The sequence below is a fragment of the Nerophis ophidion genome, linkage group LG12, assembly GCF_033978795.1.
Source record: "Nerophis ophidion isolate RoL-2023_Sa linkage group LG12, RoL_Noph_v1.0, whole genome shotgun sequence".
In the NCBI taxonomy this organism is placed as follows: domain Eukaryota; kingdom Metazoa; phylum Chordata; class Actinopteri; order Syngnathiformes; family Syngnathidae; genus Nerophis; species Nerophis ophidion.
The window spans coordinates 24041507-24054385 of NC_084622.1; the positions used below are offsets into that span (position 1 = coordinate 24041507).

General features: G+C 39.7%; 1 protein-coding gene across 3 annotated transcripts in view; it reads right to left on the reverse strand.

Annotated features, from left to right (window-relative positions):
* Positions 1 to 7222: 7222 nt before the first annotated feature.
* Positions 7223 to 12879, reverse strand: part of megf11 (multiple EGF-like-domains 11) — a 510687-nt gene continuing 505030 nt past the window's right edge. For all 3 annotated transcript variants that reach the window (XM_061917129.1, XM_061917127.1, XM_061917128.1), the window contains one exon: positions 7223 to 7746. In XM_061917129.1, the coding sequence (XP_061773113.1) occupies positions 7568 to 7746 (179 nt within the window). In that variant the 3' untranslated portion in view covers positions 7223 to 7567. The remainder of the gene's footprint in view (positions 7747 to 12879) is intronic.

Sequence of the window (12879 nt, forward strand, 5' to 3'; positions counted from 1 at the left end):
ATTTAACACAAAGGCAGCAGTTTGTGAAGATGGGCGAGTTTACATCTGGGCATTTGGACATTGCTTGTGGGGTCCCACAGGGATCCGTTCTTGGTCCCAAGTTATTTAACTTATATATTAATGACATATTTACAGTATCAAATGTATTAAAATTAGTCATATTCACAGACGACACTAATATTTTCTATTCTAACGATAATTATACAAATTTTGTATCCACCCTAAATAATGAACTTGCAAAATTAAAAACATGGTTAGATATAAACAAATTATCCCTTAATTTAAAGAAAACAAAAGTTATGTTATTCGGCTATTCCAATCCAGGACCAGCAATAAATATAGATGGCGTGATTCTAGAAACGGTGTCAGAAATTAAATTCTTAGGAGTCACTATTGATAATAAATTAAGCTGGAAACCACACATAAGACATATACAAAGCAAAATCTCCAAAACCATCTCTATTATCAATAAATCCAAATTCTTCTTAAATTACACAGCTCTGCATTTATTGTATTGTTCATTGGTCTTGCCATATTTACCAGAGCTTGGTCCGCATTGCCGGCAGTAAGTCGAACACATTTCCAGTGAGGGTTGGACTCCGCCAAGGCTGTCCTTTGTCACCGATTCTGTTCATAACTTTTATGGACAGAATTTCTAGGCGCAGTCAAGGCGTTGAGGGGTTCCGGTTTGGTAACCGCAGGATTAGGTCTCTGCTTTTTGCAGATGATGTGGTCCTGATGGATTCATCTGACCGGGATCTTCAGCTCTCGCTGGATCGGTTCGCAGCCGAGTGTGAAGCGACCGGAATGAGAATCAGCACCTCCAAGTCCAAGTCCATGGTTCTCGCCCGGAAAAGGGTGGAATGCCATTTCCGGGTTGGGGAGGAGACCCTGCCCCAAGTGGAGGAGTTCAAGTACTTAGGAGTCTTGTTCACGAGTGAGGGAAGAGTGGATCATGAGATCGACAGGCGGATCGGTGCAGCGTCTTCAGTAATGCGGACGTTGTACCGATCCGTTGTGGTAAAGAAGGAGCTGAGCCGGAAGGCAAAGCTCTCAATTTACCGGTCGATCTACGTTCCCATCCTCACCTGTGGTCATGAGCTTTGGGTCATGACCAAAAGGATAAGATCACGGGTACAAGCGGCCGAAATGAGTTTCCTCCGCCGGGTGGCGGTGCTCTCCCTTAGAGATAGGGTGAGAAGCTCTGCCATCCGGGAGGGACTCAAAGTAAAGCCGCTGCTCCTCCACATCGAGAGGAGCCAGAGGAGGTGGTTCGGGCATCTGATCAGGATGCCATCCGAACGCCTCCCTAGGGAGGTGTTTAGGGCACGTCCAACCGGTAGGAGGCCACGGGGAAGACCCAGGACACGTTGGGAAGACTATGTCTCCCGGCTGGCCTGGGAACGCCTCGGGATCCCCCGGGAAGAGCTAGACGAAGTGGCTGGGGAGAGGGAAGTCTGGGTTTCCCTGCTTAGGCTGTTGCCCCCGCGACCCAACCTCGGATAAGCGGAAGATGATGGATGGATGGATCGATGGATGTTTTCAATGTAGGTGTAAAAATAATGTATTTATATATTTCTTTTGTATTTTATGTCATTCTCTTGTTTTGTTTGCATGGCTCAAAATAAACCATTCATTCATTCAAGGTACTTACTATAGTACCGTATTTTTCGGACTATAAATCGCAGTTTTTTTATAGTTTGGCCGGGGGTGAGACTTATACTTAGGAGCGATTTATGTTTGAAATTATTAACACATTACCGTAAAATATCAAATAATATTATTTAGCTCATTCACGTAAGAGACTAGACGTATAAGATTCCATGGGATTAGGAGTGACAGATTGTTTGGTAAACGTATAGCATGTTCTATATGTTATACTTATTTGAATGACTCTTACCATAATATGTTACGTTAACATACCAGGCACCTTCTCTGTTGGTTATTTACGCCTCATGTAACGTTTATTTTAAATTGCTTTTCAAATGTCTATTCTTGGTGTTGGGTTTAAGCAGCGGCGTCCATGATAACGTTGCTTGGATGACAACATACAGTATGTTGCTCCAAAACCTGTATGGACCTTTCAGCATTAATGGTGCCTTCACAGATGTGTAAGTTACCCATGCCTTGGGCACTAATACACCCCCATACCATCACACATGCTGGCTTTTGAACTTTGCGCCTATAACAATCTGAATGGTTATTTTCCTCTTTGGTCCGGAGGACATGATGTACACAGTTTCCAAAAACAATTTGAAATGTGGACTCGTCAGACCACAGAACGCGTTTCCACTTTGCATCAGTCCATCTTAGGTGAGCTCGGGCCCAGCCAAGCTGGCGGCATTTCAGGGTATTGTTGATAAACTGGTTTGGCTTTGCTTAGCAGAGTTTTAACTTGCACTTACAGATGTAGCGGCCAACTGGAGTTACTGACAGTGGTTTTATGAATTGTTCCTGAGACCATGCGGTGATATCCTTTACACACTGATGTCAGTTTTTGATACAGTACCGCCTGAGGGATCAAAGGTCCGTAATATCATCGCTTACGTGCAGTGATTTCTTCAGATTATCTGAACTTTTTGATGATTTTACGGACCGTAGATGGTAAAATCCCAAAATTTCTTGCAATAGCTCGTTGATAAATGTTGTTCTAAAACTGTTCGACAATTTGCTTACAAAGTGGTGACCCTCACCCCATCCTTGTTTGTGAATTACTTAAAATTTCATGGAAGCTGCTTTTATACCCAATCATGGCACCCACCTGTTCCCAATTAGCCTGCACACCTGTGGGATGTTCCAAATAAGTGTTTGATAAGCATTCCTCAACTTGATCAGTATTTATTGCCACCTTTCCCAACTTCTTTGTCACATGTTGCTGGCATCAAATTCTAAAGTTAATGATTATTTGCAAAAAAAAAAGGTTTATCAGTTTGAACATCAAATATGTTGTCTTTGTAGCATATTCAACTGAATATGGGTTGAAAATGATTTGCAAATTATTGTATTCCGTTTATATTTACATCCAACACAATTTCCCAACTCATATGGAAATGGAGTTTGTATATATATATATATATATATATATATATATATATATATATATATATATATATATATATATATATATATATATATATATATTAATACGCATTAAAATTGAGATATTAATACATCACCAAATGCTAACATAATTTGTAATGTAAAATTCTGCTAATTAAAGATCTTCCAAATGACAGTAGCTACTTTAAAAAGTAAGGTCCAATATTAGAAAAAAATAGGATGATATCAACTTGAATGCAAAATGTCACGCCTGTAAATCTGGTTTTATGTTTGATCATGTTTTGTTTTGTTTTCTGGACACTTGTTCCGTTTTTTCACTTCCTGGTTTGTTTTTGTTACCATGACAACTCATTGATTTTCACCTTGCCCTCCTAGTCACGCCCCTGCCCTCAGTCCCGCACCTGTTCCTAATTATCACAACCACTACTTAACTAATTTTCTCTCCGTCCATCAGTCTGGGAACATTAACTTTCATTGCATTCTGCGACCTTTGCTGCTCATTCTCAATGCCATTGATCCCCGGCCACGCACCTTGCTGTTAATGCCTCCCGTTTTTGTAACAGTAAGTTTTTGTTTGTAATTATGTTTTTGATAGTATCTTTTGTTTGTTTTGTAGATTGTATTGCCATTGTGCTGTTTTTGTTCTAAGTTTTAGCATAGATTATTATCCGTCATCGAGCGTGCTTTTTGTTTTGCCTTTTTGTATTTTGAGTATAATTAAAACATTATGTACCTGAATTCTCGCCTGGCTCGTCCTGTAATCCCTCTGCGTTGAAGGAGTCAACCAAATACAAGTCCAAGTCTGACACAAAATATCCGATTTAAGCTCCGAAATAAGCAGTCCGGCAGCGTGTTTACTTGTGCAAACCAGGACTGCCAGTTAACATCTAAATGTCCTTCAATAAATGGACAAACAAGGTTGGTCTTTTCTTGTAATTTAGTGAAGTAATTTACAAAGGGGAAACATGGTAGGCTACAGGCCCCTAGCTCCTAGCAGCTACACAACAGCTAGGCACACAATAGCACAGAACCTAAACCAGGAGTCAGCAAACCAAAATGTTGAAAGAGCCATATTGGACTAAAAATACAAAAAAAAAAAATCCTTCTGGAGCTGCAAAAAAATTAAAAGCCTTACATAAGTCTTATAATGAAGGCAACACATGATGTACGGGTTTTTATTAGCTTCTAACTATCAAAATGAATGTTTCGCAGGCTGACGCGAATCTCCGTTGATAGAAATGTTGAAATGTAATATTTATTTTCCACATTTTTGCAATATTGGAAAACATTAGTAAAACGGAGGCCTTCCAGGGAGTGAGTTAAATCCGGGAAATGACGGCCTTAAAAGTGCCAGTTGTATATATGTGTGTGTCCAAGTTAAAGGAAACGGCAGGCTGTCTTCTTCTAAGGGATTTATTACAATCTTTGGCAAGGTTGGTAACGTTTGCTGTGGTCGGATGGGTCATGAGACATGCAAATATAAATTAAATACACTGAAAACATAAGTGAAGGAAATTAAATGAGCTCATATATACCTACAAATGAATCATAATCATGCAATATGTACAAACTGCTAGCCTAGCTTGCAGTCATGGATTGACCAAATATGCCTGATTAGCACTCCACACAAGTCAATAACATCAACAAAGCTTACCTTTGTGCATTCACACACTGCATAAAACATTTGGTGGACAAAATGTGACAAAGAAGGAGTGGCATAAAGCATGTCTCACTGTGGCAGCATCAGAGAAAGTTGTACATGTAAACAAAGTAAAGCGCGTTGAAGGACCGCCAAAATTTGTAGGACAAAACAGTGCTGGCCAAATCCTCTCATCAGTGAAGCATGTTTAATATCAACAGTGGGGTTTTTAACAATTAGGAAGGCTTGTGTCATGTTTGCTCTCTTACAGAAACAATATTGAAACAATTGTTTTTTTTTCCACCACCTTTTCCATTTTCATACATTTTTGAAAAAGCTCCCGGGAGCCACTAGGGCGGCGCTAAGGAGCCACATGCGGCTTGAGAGCCCCTTTTGGCGACCCCCTAATAAGTGTCCTTCGCTGAACAATATTGCAGTCTAAAACATGCTCATCAATATAAACAAGTATCAATAATTTCATATGACCTACCTGATACAAAGTCTCAAAGGCAGAAGTGTAATAAAACGTGTCCGCATCATTCAACTTCCTGCATCATGAGCCTAAATTAATGAGTTATTGTGACCATGAAGTGTCGCAAAAAACAATCACCCCTCCACTTTTCCCTAAAGACAGCATAAGTCCATTCCAGATGGTTAATAATAAATAGGTTAGTGTTTCACATACCTACCATTGTTGCCTTATTGACTAATTTCACCTTATTTTTTTAGCATTCCACACTGTAAAGAAGGGAAAATATGTATCATTCCTGGCCCTGTGATGAGGTGGCGACTTGTCCAGGGTGTAAACACCTCCTTCCGCCCGATTGTAGCTGAGATAGACACCAGCAAAGGGAATAAGAGGTAGGAAATGGATGGATGGATGTATCATTCCTGCTGATATTGTAATGCAGGCCTGGGCAATTATTTTACTCAGGGGGCCAGATTTAGATAAAAAAGTGTGTCTGGGGGCCGGTATATCTATTTTTAGGAACACTAATACAAAACCTCACAATAATGAATGAAATTTAAAAACGTTATGATGGACCACTTTAAAAAATTGAATGGAATTTGAATTTTTTTTTTACTGAATGAGACACCCAGAATGTATATGAAAATAAAGAATGTGGGACTTACAATATCAACTATGAATGATAAAACACTGAATATTGATGACATATTTTACTATCAACCAAAACGCAACCAAAATGCAACAAACATAGTGAAAAAAAAAACACGTACAATCTGAGATATCTCATAGTGACCATAGTAAGTTATTAGATGACCATAGTAAGTTATTAGATGACCATAGTGACTAGTATATGATGCAGATTGCAAGCATTGAAAGACTTAGTATAGTTGAAGATTTCCGTTCATTAGAAAACATCACTGCACATCATAATGGCAGCTACACTTTCCATCTTAAACATCTAAAACAATTATTTGAGAATGTCCGGCGGGCCAGATTGAAAAGCTCAACGGGCCGCATGTGGCCCCCGGGCCTTAATTTGCCCAGGTCTGTTGTAATGGATAAAAATATCAGTTTCGGCCAATATTCAAGGCTCCAATATCGCTACTGTATTGGAAGTGAAAATGTGTATCAGGACAACCCTAGTAAAACCAAAATGCTGCAAAATTGTTAAGCTCTCCAAAATTGCTGGCTTGCGATGAGGCCACAGAGTGTCACATTTATTTACCTTGAAACAACCTTGTGATGTCAAAAAAGGCTTTTAATGTGAAAAGTACTCAGCAAAACTACAAGCAGCATTGATATAACAGCAAACAATGAGAAAATATATGTAAAATATGAAAAGTGTCACTGGGCAATGATTTTCAAGGTGATATTGCTTCTATAGCCGTGATGGAGTTCACATATGAATCATTAATTTTAACTAATAACAAATGACTGTAGTTTAATGCAAACATGTTTTTTTTTTAATGAAACAATGTCCCCCCCACACACATAACTCCACAGGGAATTTGTAAGCATTGAATTGGTCAGATAAAATATTTCACCTAATTTATCTCATAGAATGCGAGAGAGCGAGAGAGAGAGAGAGAGAGAGAGAGAGAGAGAACAAGAGAGAAGAGAGAATTTAATTTAAAACGCTTCACAAAATGACACCTCACAAGTAGATAAATGTGATGTTTTGGTTTTATGTACATCAGTGTTCATGCTCATCTTTTTCTTCTAATGTCGCACAAATGAAATTCACCATCACTATTAGAAATGAATTAGCTGTATAAAGAGCAAAAACAAAAGGTCAAAACCACCCCGCACAGGAAATTGTAAACCAAGACGTTTGCAAGAAAACTTGTCTCACATAAAAAACAACACAAGATCCAGAGAGTTTGTTAGAGAGGAGCACGTCCCAAATTGGGGACATGTTTTGTTTTTTTCAGCAGTGAACTCTGATGACCTGAATATATCACAGCTTCATTGACACTGCAACACAAACGAAGCTTTTCAAGTTTGACACATCCGTCCTCATTACCGCTGAGCCGTGAATAAAAAGACTAGTGTCATTATTCTTTTTTTTTTTTTTTATGTATCCATGCTTTTTATCCATGTTGTCAGAGAAGGTGAGCTGTGATTGACTTTATTTCATCTGTGACGCCTCTACATCATAAATCTTTGCAGCTGTACACTCCTCACTGGGCATAACCATTACTCACAGTTTGTCTATAATCTGTCCATGGCTTCGTCTGGAACAATTCCGTAAATATCCGGGAGAAGCAGTTTGAAGGATCTGAGAAAATAAAAAAAGGTGAATGATTGCTGGTGTGTGGACTTTCCTCCTTGTCCATGGTTGAGCACATGGAGACAAAGGGCCTGCCTGGATGTTGGCTGCAAGGTGCAGGGCGGGTCCTCTAGAGCAGAGAGCTAGGGCTCTCTGGGGGTGTGTGCGTGGGGCTGTGGTGCATTGGCAGGATGTCATAGTGGTTCGGCATGTGGGGGGCGCTAAGGGGAAGGTCGTAAGGGTTCTGGGAGAAGCCGGTAGCCATCCCGTTGGGCCCCTGCAGAACATTCACTGCGGGCTCTGTCATGGCTTGAGGTAAAAGGAGAAGGAGAGAAAAGTTAGGAATAGGACATGAGGGGGAGGGCAAAGTGCATGCATTACTGTACATGTACAGTCTGTTTAAACTTCAATTGTCTGCATCTTTTCATAGTCATTTAGGATCATTTATAAGCTCCCAATTTTCCTACGAGATGGCAGAAAATATGTGAGTCTCTCAGAAAAATTGTGAGGATTGTTGTCGCACTTTCTCATTAGAGCTTTACTTGTTCGGTTTTAACACATGCATTAACTTTTGTGGAACAAATACTAGATTCAGCCCATCCATCCATCCATTTTTCCACTGCTTGTCCCTATCGGGGTTGCGTGGGTCGCTGGAGCCCATCTCAGCTGCATTCAGGCGGAAGGCTGTGTACACCTTGGACAAGTCGCCATCTCATCGCAGGGCCAACACAGATAGACAGACAACATTCACACTCACATTCACACACTAGGGCCAATTTAATGTTGCCAATCAACCTATCCCCAGGTGCATGTCTTTGGAAGTGGGAGGAAGCCGGAGTACCCGGAGGGAACCCACGCATTCACGGGGAGAACATGCAAACTCCACACAGAAAGATCCCTAGCCCGGGATTGAACCCCAGACTACTCAGGACCTTCGTATTGTGAGGCACATGCACTAACCCCTGTGCCAGTTTCAACCGATCCTGGGGAAAAAAAAGCCCCTGCTTCGTTTCAGAATAAAAAAGGAGGGAGTAAAGTAGCAGAAAGCTGTGCAAAAAGAAACCGCAATCAAGCTAACTTCACTGATATATACTGAGCAATTTTATTGGGCTTTCATGTTGCGCTTCATATGTATTTTTTTTTTTTTTTCATTCAGTGATAACACATGCACCACAGTCCCATAGGTCAGTGGTTCTCAACCTTTTTTCAGTGATGTACCCCCTGTAAACATTTTTTTGATTCAAGTACCCCCTAATCAGAGCAAAGCATTTTTGGTTGAAAAAAAGAGATAACGTAGTAAAATACAGCACTATGTCATCAGTTTCTGATTTATTAAATTATATAACAGTGCAAAATATTGCTCATTTTTAGTGGTCTTTCTTTAACTATTTGGAAAAAAATATATAAAAATAACTAAAAACTTGTTGTTATGAATAAAGATTTCTACACATTAAAGTAATCATCAACTTAAAGTGCCCTCTTTGGGGATTGTAATAGAGAGCCATCTGGAGTCATGAACTTAATTCTAAACATTTTCTTGACAAAAAAAAAAAAGAAATCTTTAATATCAATATTTATGGAATATTGCATTGTTGTATTTTTTTTTCAGTTTATAAAGTTACATTCATATTTTGCTGAAATATTATTCAATAAATCTATATATAACGGATTTTTGAATTGCTGCTTTTTTTTTAGAATATTTCTAAAAAATCTCACATACCCTTTGGCATACCTTCCAGTGCCCCCATACGTAAGCGTACCCCTATTTGAGAACCACTGCCTTAGGTGACTGACTCCACCCTAAAACAAATGTATTGACTTAAACATAGTGAGTATTAATAGAAACTAATAATTGCGAGAGGCAATGATGAGAGATTTAGCAGATAAGTCTCGCTTAACAAGTATCTGGCTAGTTTTTGTAGAGAACAAGGACTAACTTTTCTTGATAATTGGCCCTCTTTTTGGGGCAAACCGGGCTTACTGAGGAGGGACGCCATTCACCCTATCTGGGAAGACGCCATCACTCGTTCCAGAAATATAGACTACAATTCGAGTCAGGCTTGACTAACTTCACAAGCACTAGCTGGGACACAGGCAATTACAGTTGACACAGGAATCAGTGAAGCTATAACTAACCAGCGCTAGGCTGGAAAATTCCTGCACGCATAGCATTTGTCATAGAATAATACATAACTCACATTAGGGCTGGGCGATATATCGATACACTCGATATATAACGGGTTTGTCTCTGTGCGATATAGAAAATTACTATATCGTGATATTCGAGTATACGTTCTCACGCAGTTGCTTTTAGCTGCGGGCATCACATTAAAAGCTCTCCTCACTCTTTCCTGTCTCTCCTTCTCACAGACAGCAAGCTCACCTTTTACATACGTCACATACGTATACGCCCTCGCGGAGCAGAGAGGTAGCAGCATGGGTAATGTTAGCTGTGGTGCGAGGGGTAATACGAGAGAAAGAAGGTGCGAATCTGGTAACAAATGAAGGAAGAATTAATTTCCAAGAAAAACAGCACGGGGTCCGTCTGGCGGTGGTTTGACTTCAGGTGGGAATAATTTGTCGAGGAGACAACCGTAATTTGGTGTGGAAAAAGCGTTGCTACAAAAAGTAGCATTACTGCTAATATGTAGCATCATTTGAAAAGTCACCTGCTAGACCATGAATTGATTAACATGGACCCCGACTTAAACAAGTTGAAAAACTTATTCGGGTGTTACCATTTAGTGGTCAATTGTACAGAATATGTACTGAACTGTGCTATCTACTAATAAAAGTATCAATCAATCAATCAATAGAAAATATAGAGTGATTACTCCGCATGTCAACATCTCCATTCCGTGCAGAGGCAACCATTTCCACATCAACACCGTATGAGAAAAAATAGTGAACAATTTAAGGAGATATCGTCCACAGTAACCTACCACATAGCAATTTGATTTACTATTATGCAGCTCAATTTTATTTGACGGTTGTTGAAATATCTTGTGTGACATCATGCACAAAAGTGCACTTTGTTTTAAACTATTGTAGTGGCCTTCTAAACAAAAAGAACACTTTAATTTAGTGATTTTTTTACAAGTCATCTTAGTGACATCATGCACAAAAGTGCACTCATAGCTTGTTTTAAAATGTCTCTGACAATCTTGCACTTTCTGTTTTGAAATGATATGAATGTTTGTGCCACTGCTTAATAACTGTTTAATAAACACAGTTTTGGTTAATTCACTTAGTTGTGAATTCCCTTTTTGCATGAATGTTTTAAATGAGTATATATTAATACAGTATGAACAAGAATGTTTTAATGTAGACACATAGAATCATCATATTGTTGTGATTATAGATTTTATGCATCAAGTGTTCATTCAAGGCTAAGGCAAAATATCAAGACATATATTGTGCATCGTGACATGGCCTAAAAATATCGAGATATTTTTAGGCACAGTCACAAGGTGACTGTGCCATAGGTGAACATGCATTCTACTGAGGTGTAAAATTAAGAAGTGTTAAATCTTTTGCAGCACCAAACACATAATCCCAAGATCCCATCATATCAAATGATAGATTTGATAAAAATTTGTAACATTTTATATCGATCATGATACACGCAGCACGTCTTCAAAATGTCTGCTGCTGTAAAAAAGCTAAGTATTATCTTTCGATTTGTGTGCTTCTAATTGTTTTACAGCTTTCTTTATTCCTTCTCTAACATATTTAGTAGTCTTATCAAATCTTACAAAGCACCAATTCTCTGTCTCACCGCCTCGCTCTCAGCTAGCTAGCTGCTAAGCTAATGAAGCTAAGCTAGTCGCGGTTCAAAGTAACTATGCTCCAAAAAGCTATCTCACGTTGCCGCTACTCTTTGCCTACAGCTCCGAAGATAGCAAAAACTTGACACGGTGAAAGAAGTAATTTATATGCTAGGGACACGTTAGCTAGAGTTAGCGTTCTGCTCTGCCCCCCTCTCCTGTGTGGAGAGGTTATCAGGTGACCACAGATCAGCCTCTGGAGGATTCGCTAGCTGTTCCAAGTCGGGACCGAGGGTGGACCATTCCTCTTTGTATCAGTTGGTGGTGTCTCTGCGCTGCTGACTTGTCTTTATTCAAAATGATCCCCTGCTGGCCTCACAATGACCTGGACTTTCACATGACTCAGGGTGAACCACTCCTTATGCATCAATCGGTGACGTCTTGGCGCCCCAACGTGTCTACATGCAAAAGGATCCCCTGCTGGCCCCACTATGGAATGGACTCTCACATTAATCACCGTATCCACTTGGCATCCATTGCACAGGTCACCGACATCTGCGGTCCCTTCTAAGGTTTGCCGTTGCTCCGATTGGGATCCGAGCCAAGGATTGTCGTTGTGGCTTGTCCAGCCCTTTGAGACATTTGTGATTAATGGCTATTCAAGTAAACTTTGATAGATTGATTGACTGATGTGTGTTAGACATACATACGCTTTCTGGCTAGCTGTGTACAAACAAAACATGAAATGTGGGCTAATACTTTACAGATACTGCTATATGATTGTTCATGTTTTTCAGTCACTACAAAGTGGTGTCTTACCGCATTACTTACTCAAACGCTTTTCCTGTTGACGTACATGCTAGCTTATCTCTTTCAGTAGTTAGCTTTAGCTTTTAGGCTAATACCAAAGCATGCCGATGTGCTAGAACGCTAGAAGGGGAGTTCCTACTGTCGCTAGTTTGGTTATTATACAGGTTACGAAACGTAAATTAACTATTGTTGACGGTTTTAGAATGCATTTTTTAAGTGAGTTAGAGGTAGAAATTATTTCTCCCAGTAGTTGCATTGTTAGCTACCTAGAAGTTAGAACAAGACTAAGGGATATTAGAAGGGGAAAAAAAGCCTTTTTGTCTCTCATAATGATTGCAAACGGTAGGTAAAATTCCAAAAAAGTGCAGTTCCCCATTAAAAAAATGCCTGAAAACAGCCCACTACCTATATTATGGGCTTTTTAAACACCAGATCATTGTCTCCCAAAGTATTATTAGTTAATAAGATCATTGTAGACAAAAATCTTAACGTCATTGGTCTCAGAGAGACTTGGCTAAAACCAGATGAATTTTTTTCCTAACTATACGGGTGCACATATTGCTCGTCCCCCTAAAAGGGAAGGCAATGTTCCACTAATTTCCATTGAAAACCTTAACCTTAGCCTTGCTTACTATGGGGTCTCTTACACCACTACCTCTCCATCTGGCTGTTATCTGTTGTGCCCCGGGGCCCTATTCGTACTTTATCAGCAAACTATCTGAGTTTGTTGCTGATCTAATTACGCATGCAGACAATATAATTATAATACGGGATTTTGATATCCATATGAATACCCCGTCAGACATACTTGCCAACCTTGAGACCTCCGAATTCGGGAGATTTGGGGGCGGGTGGTGGGGCGGGG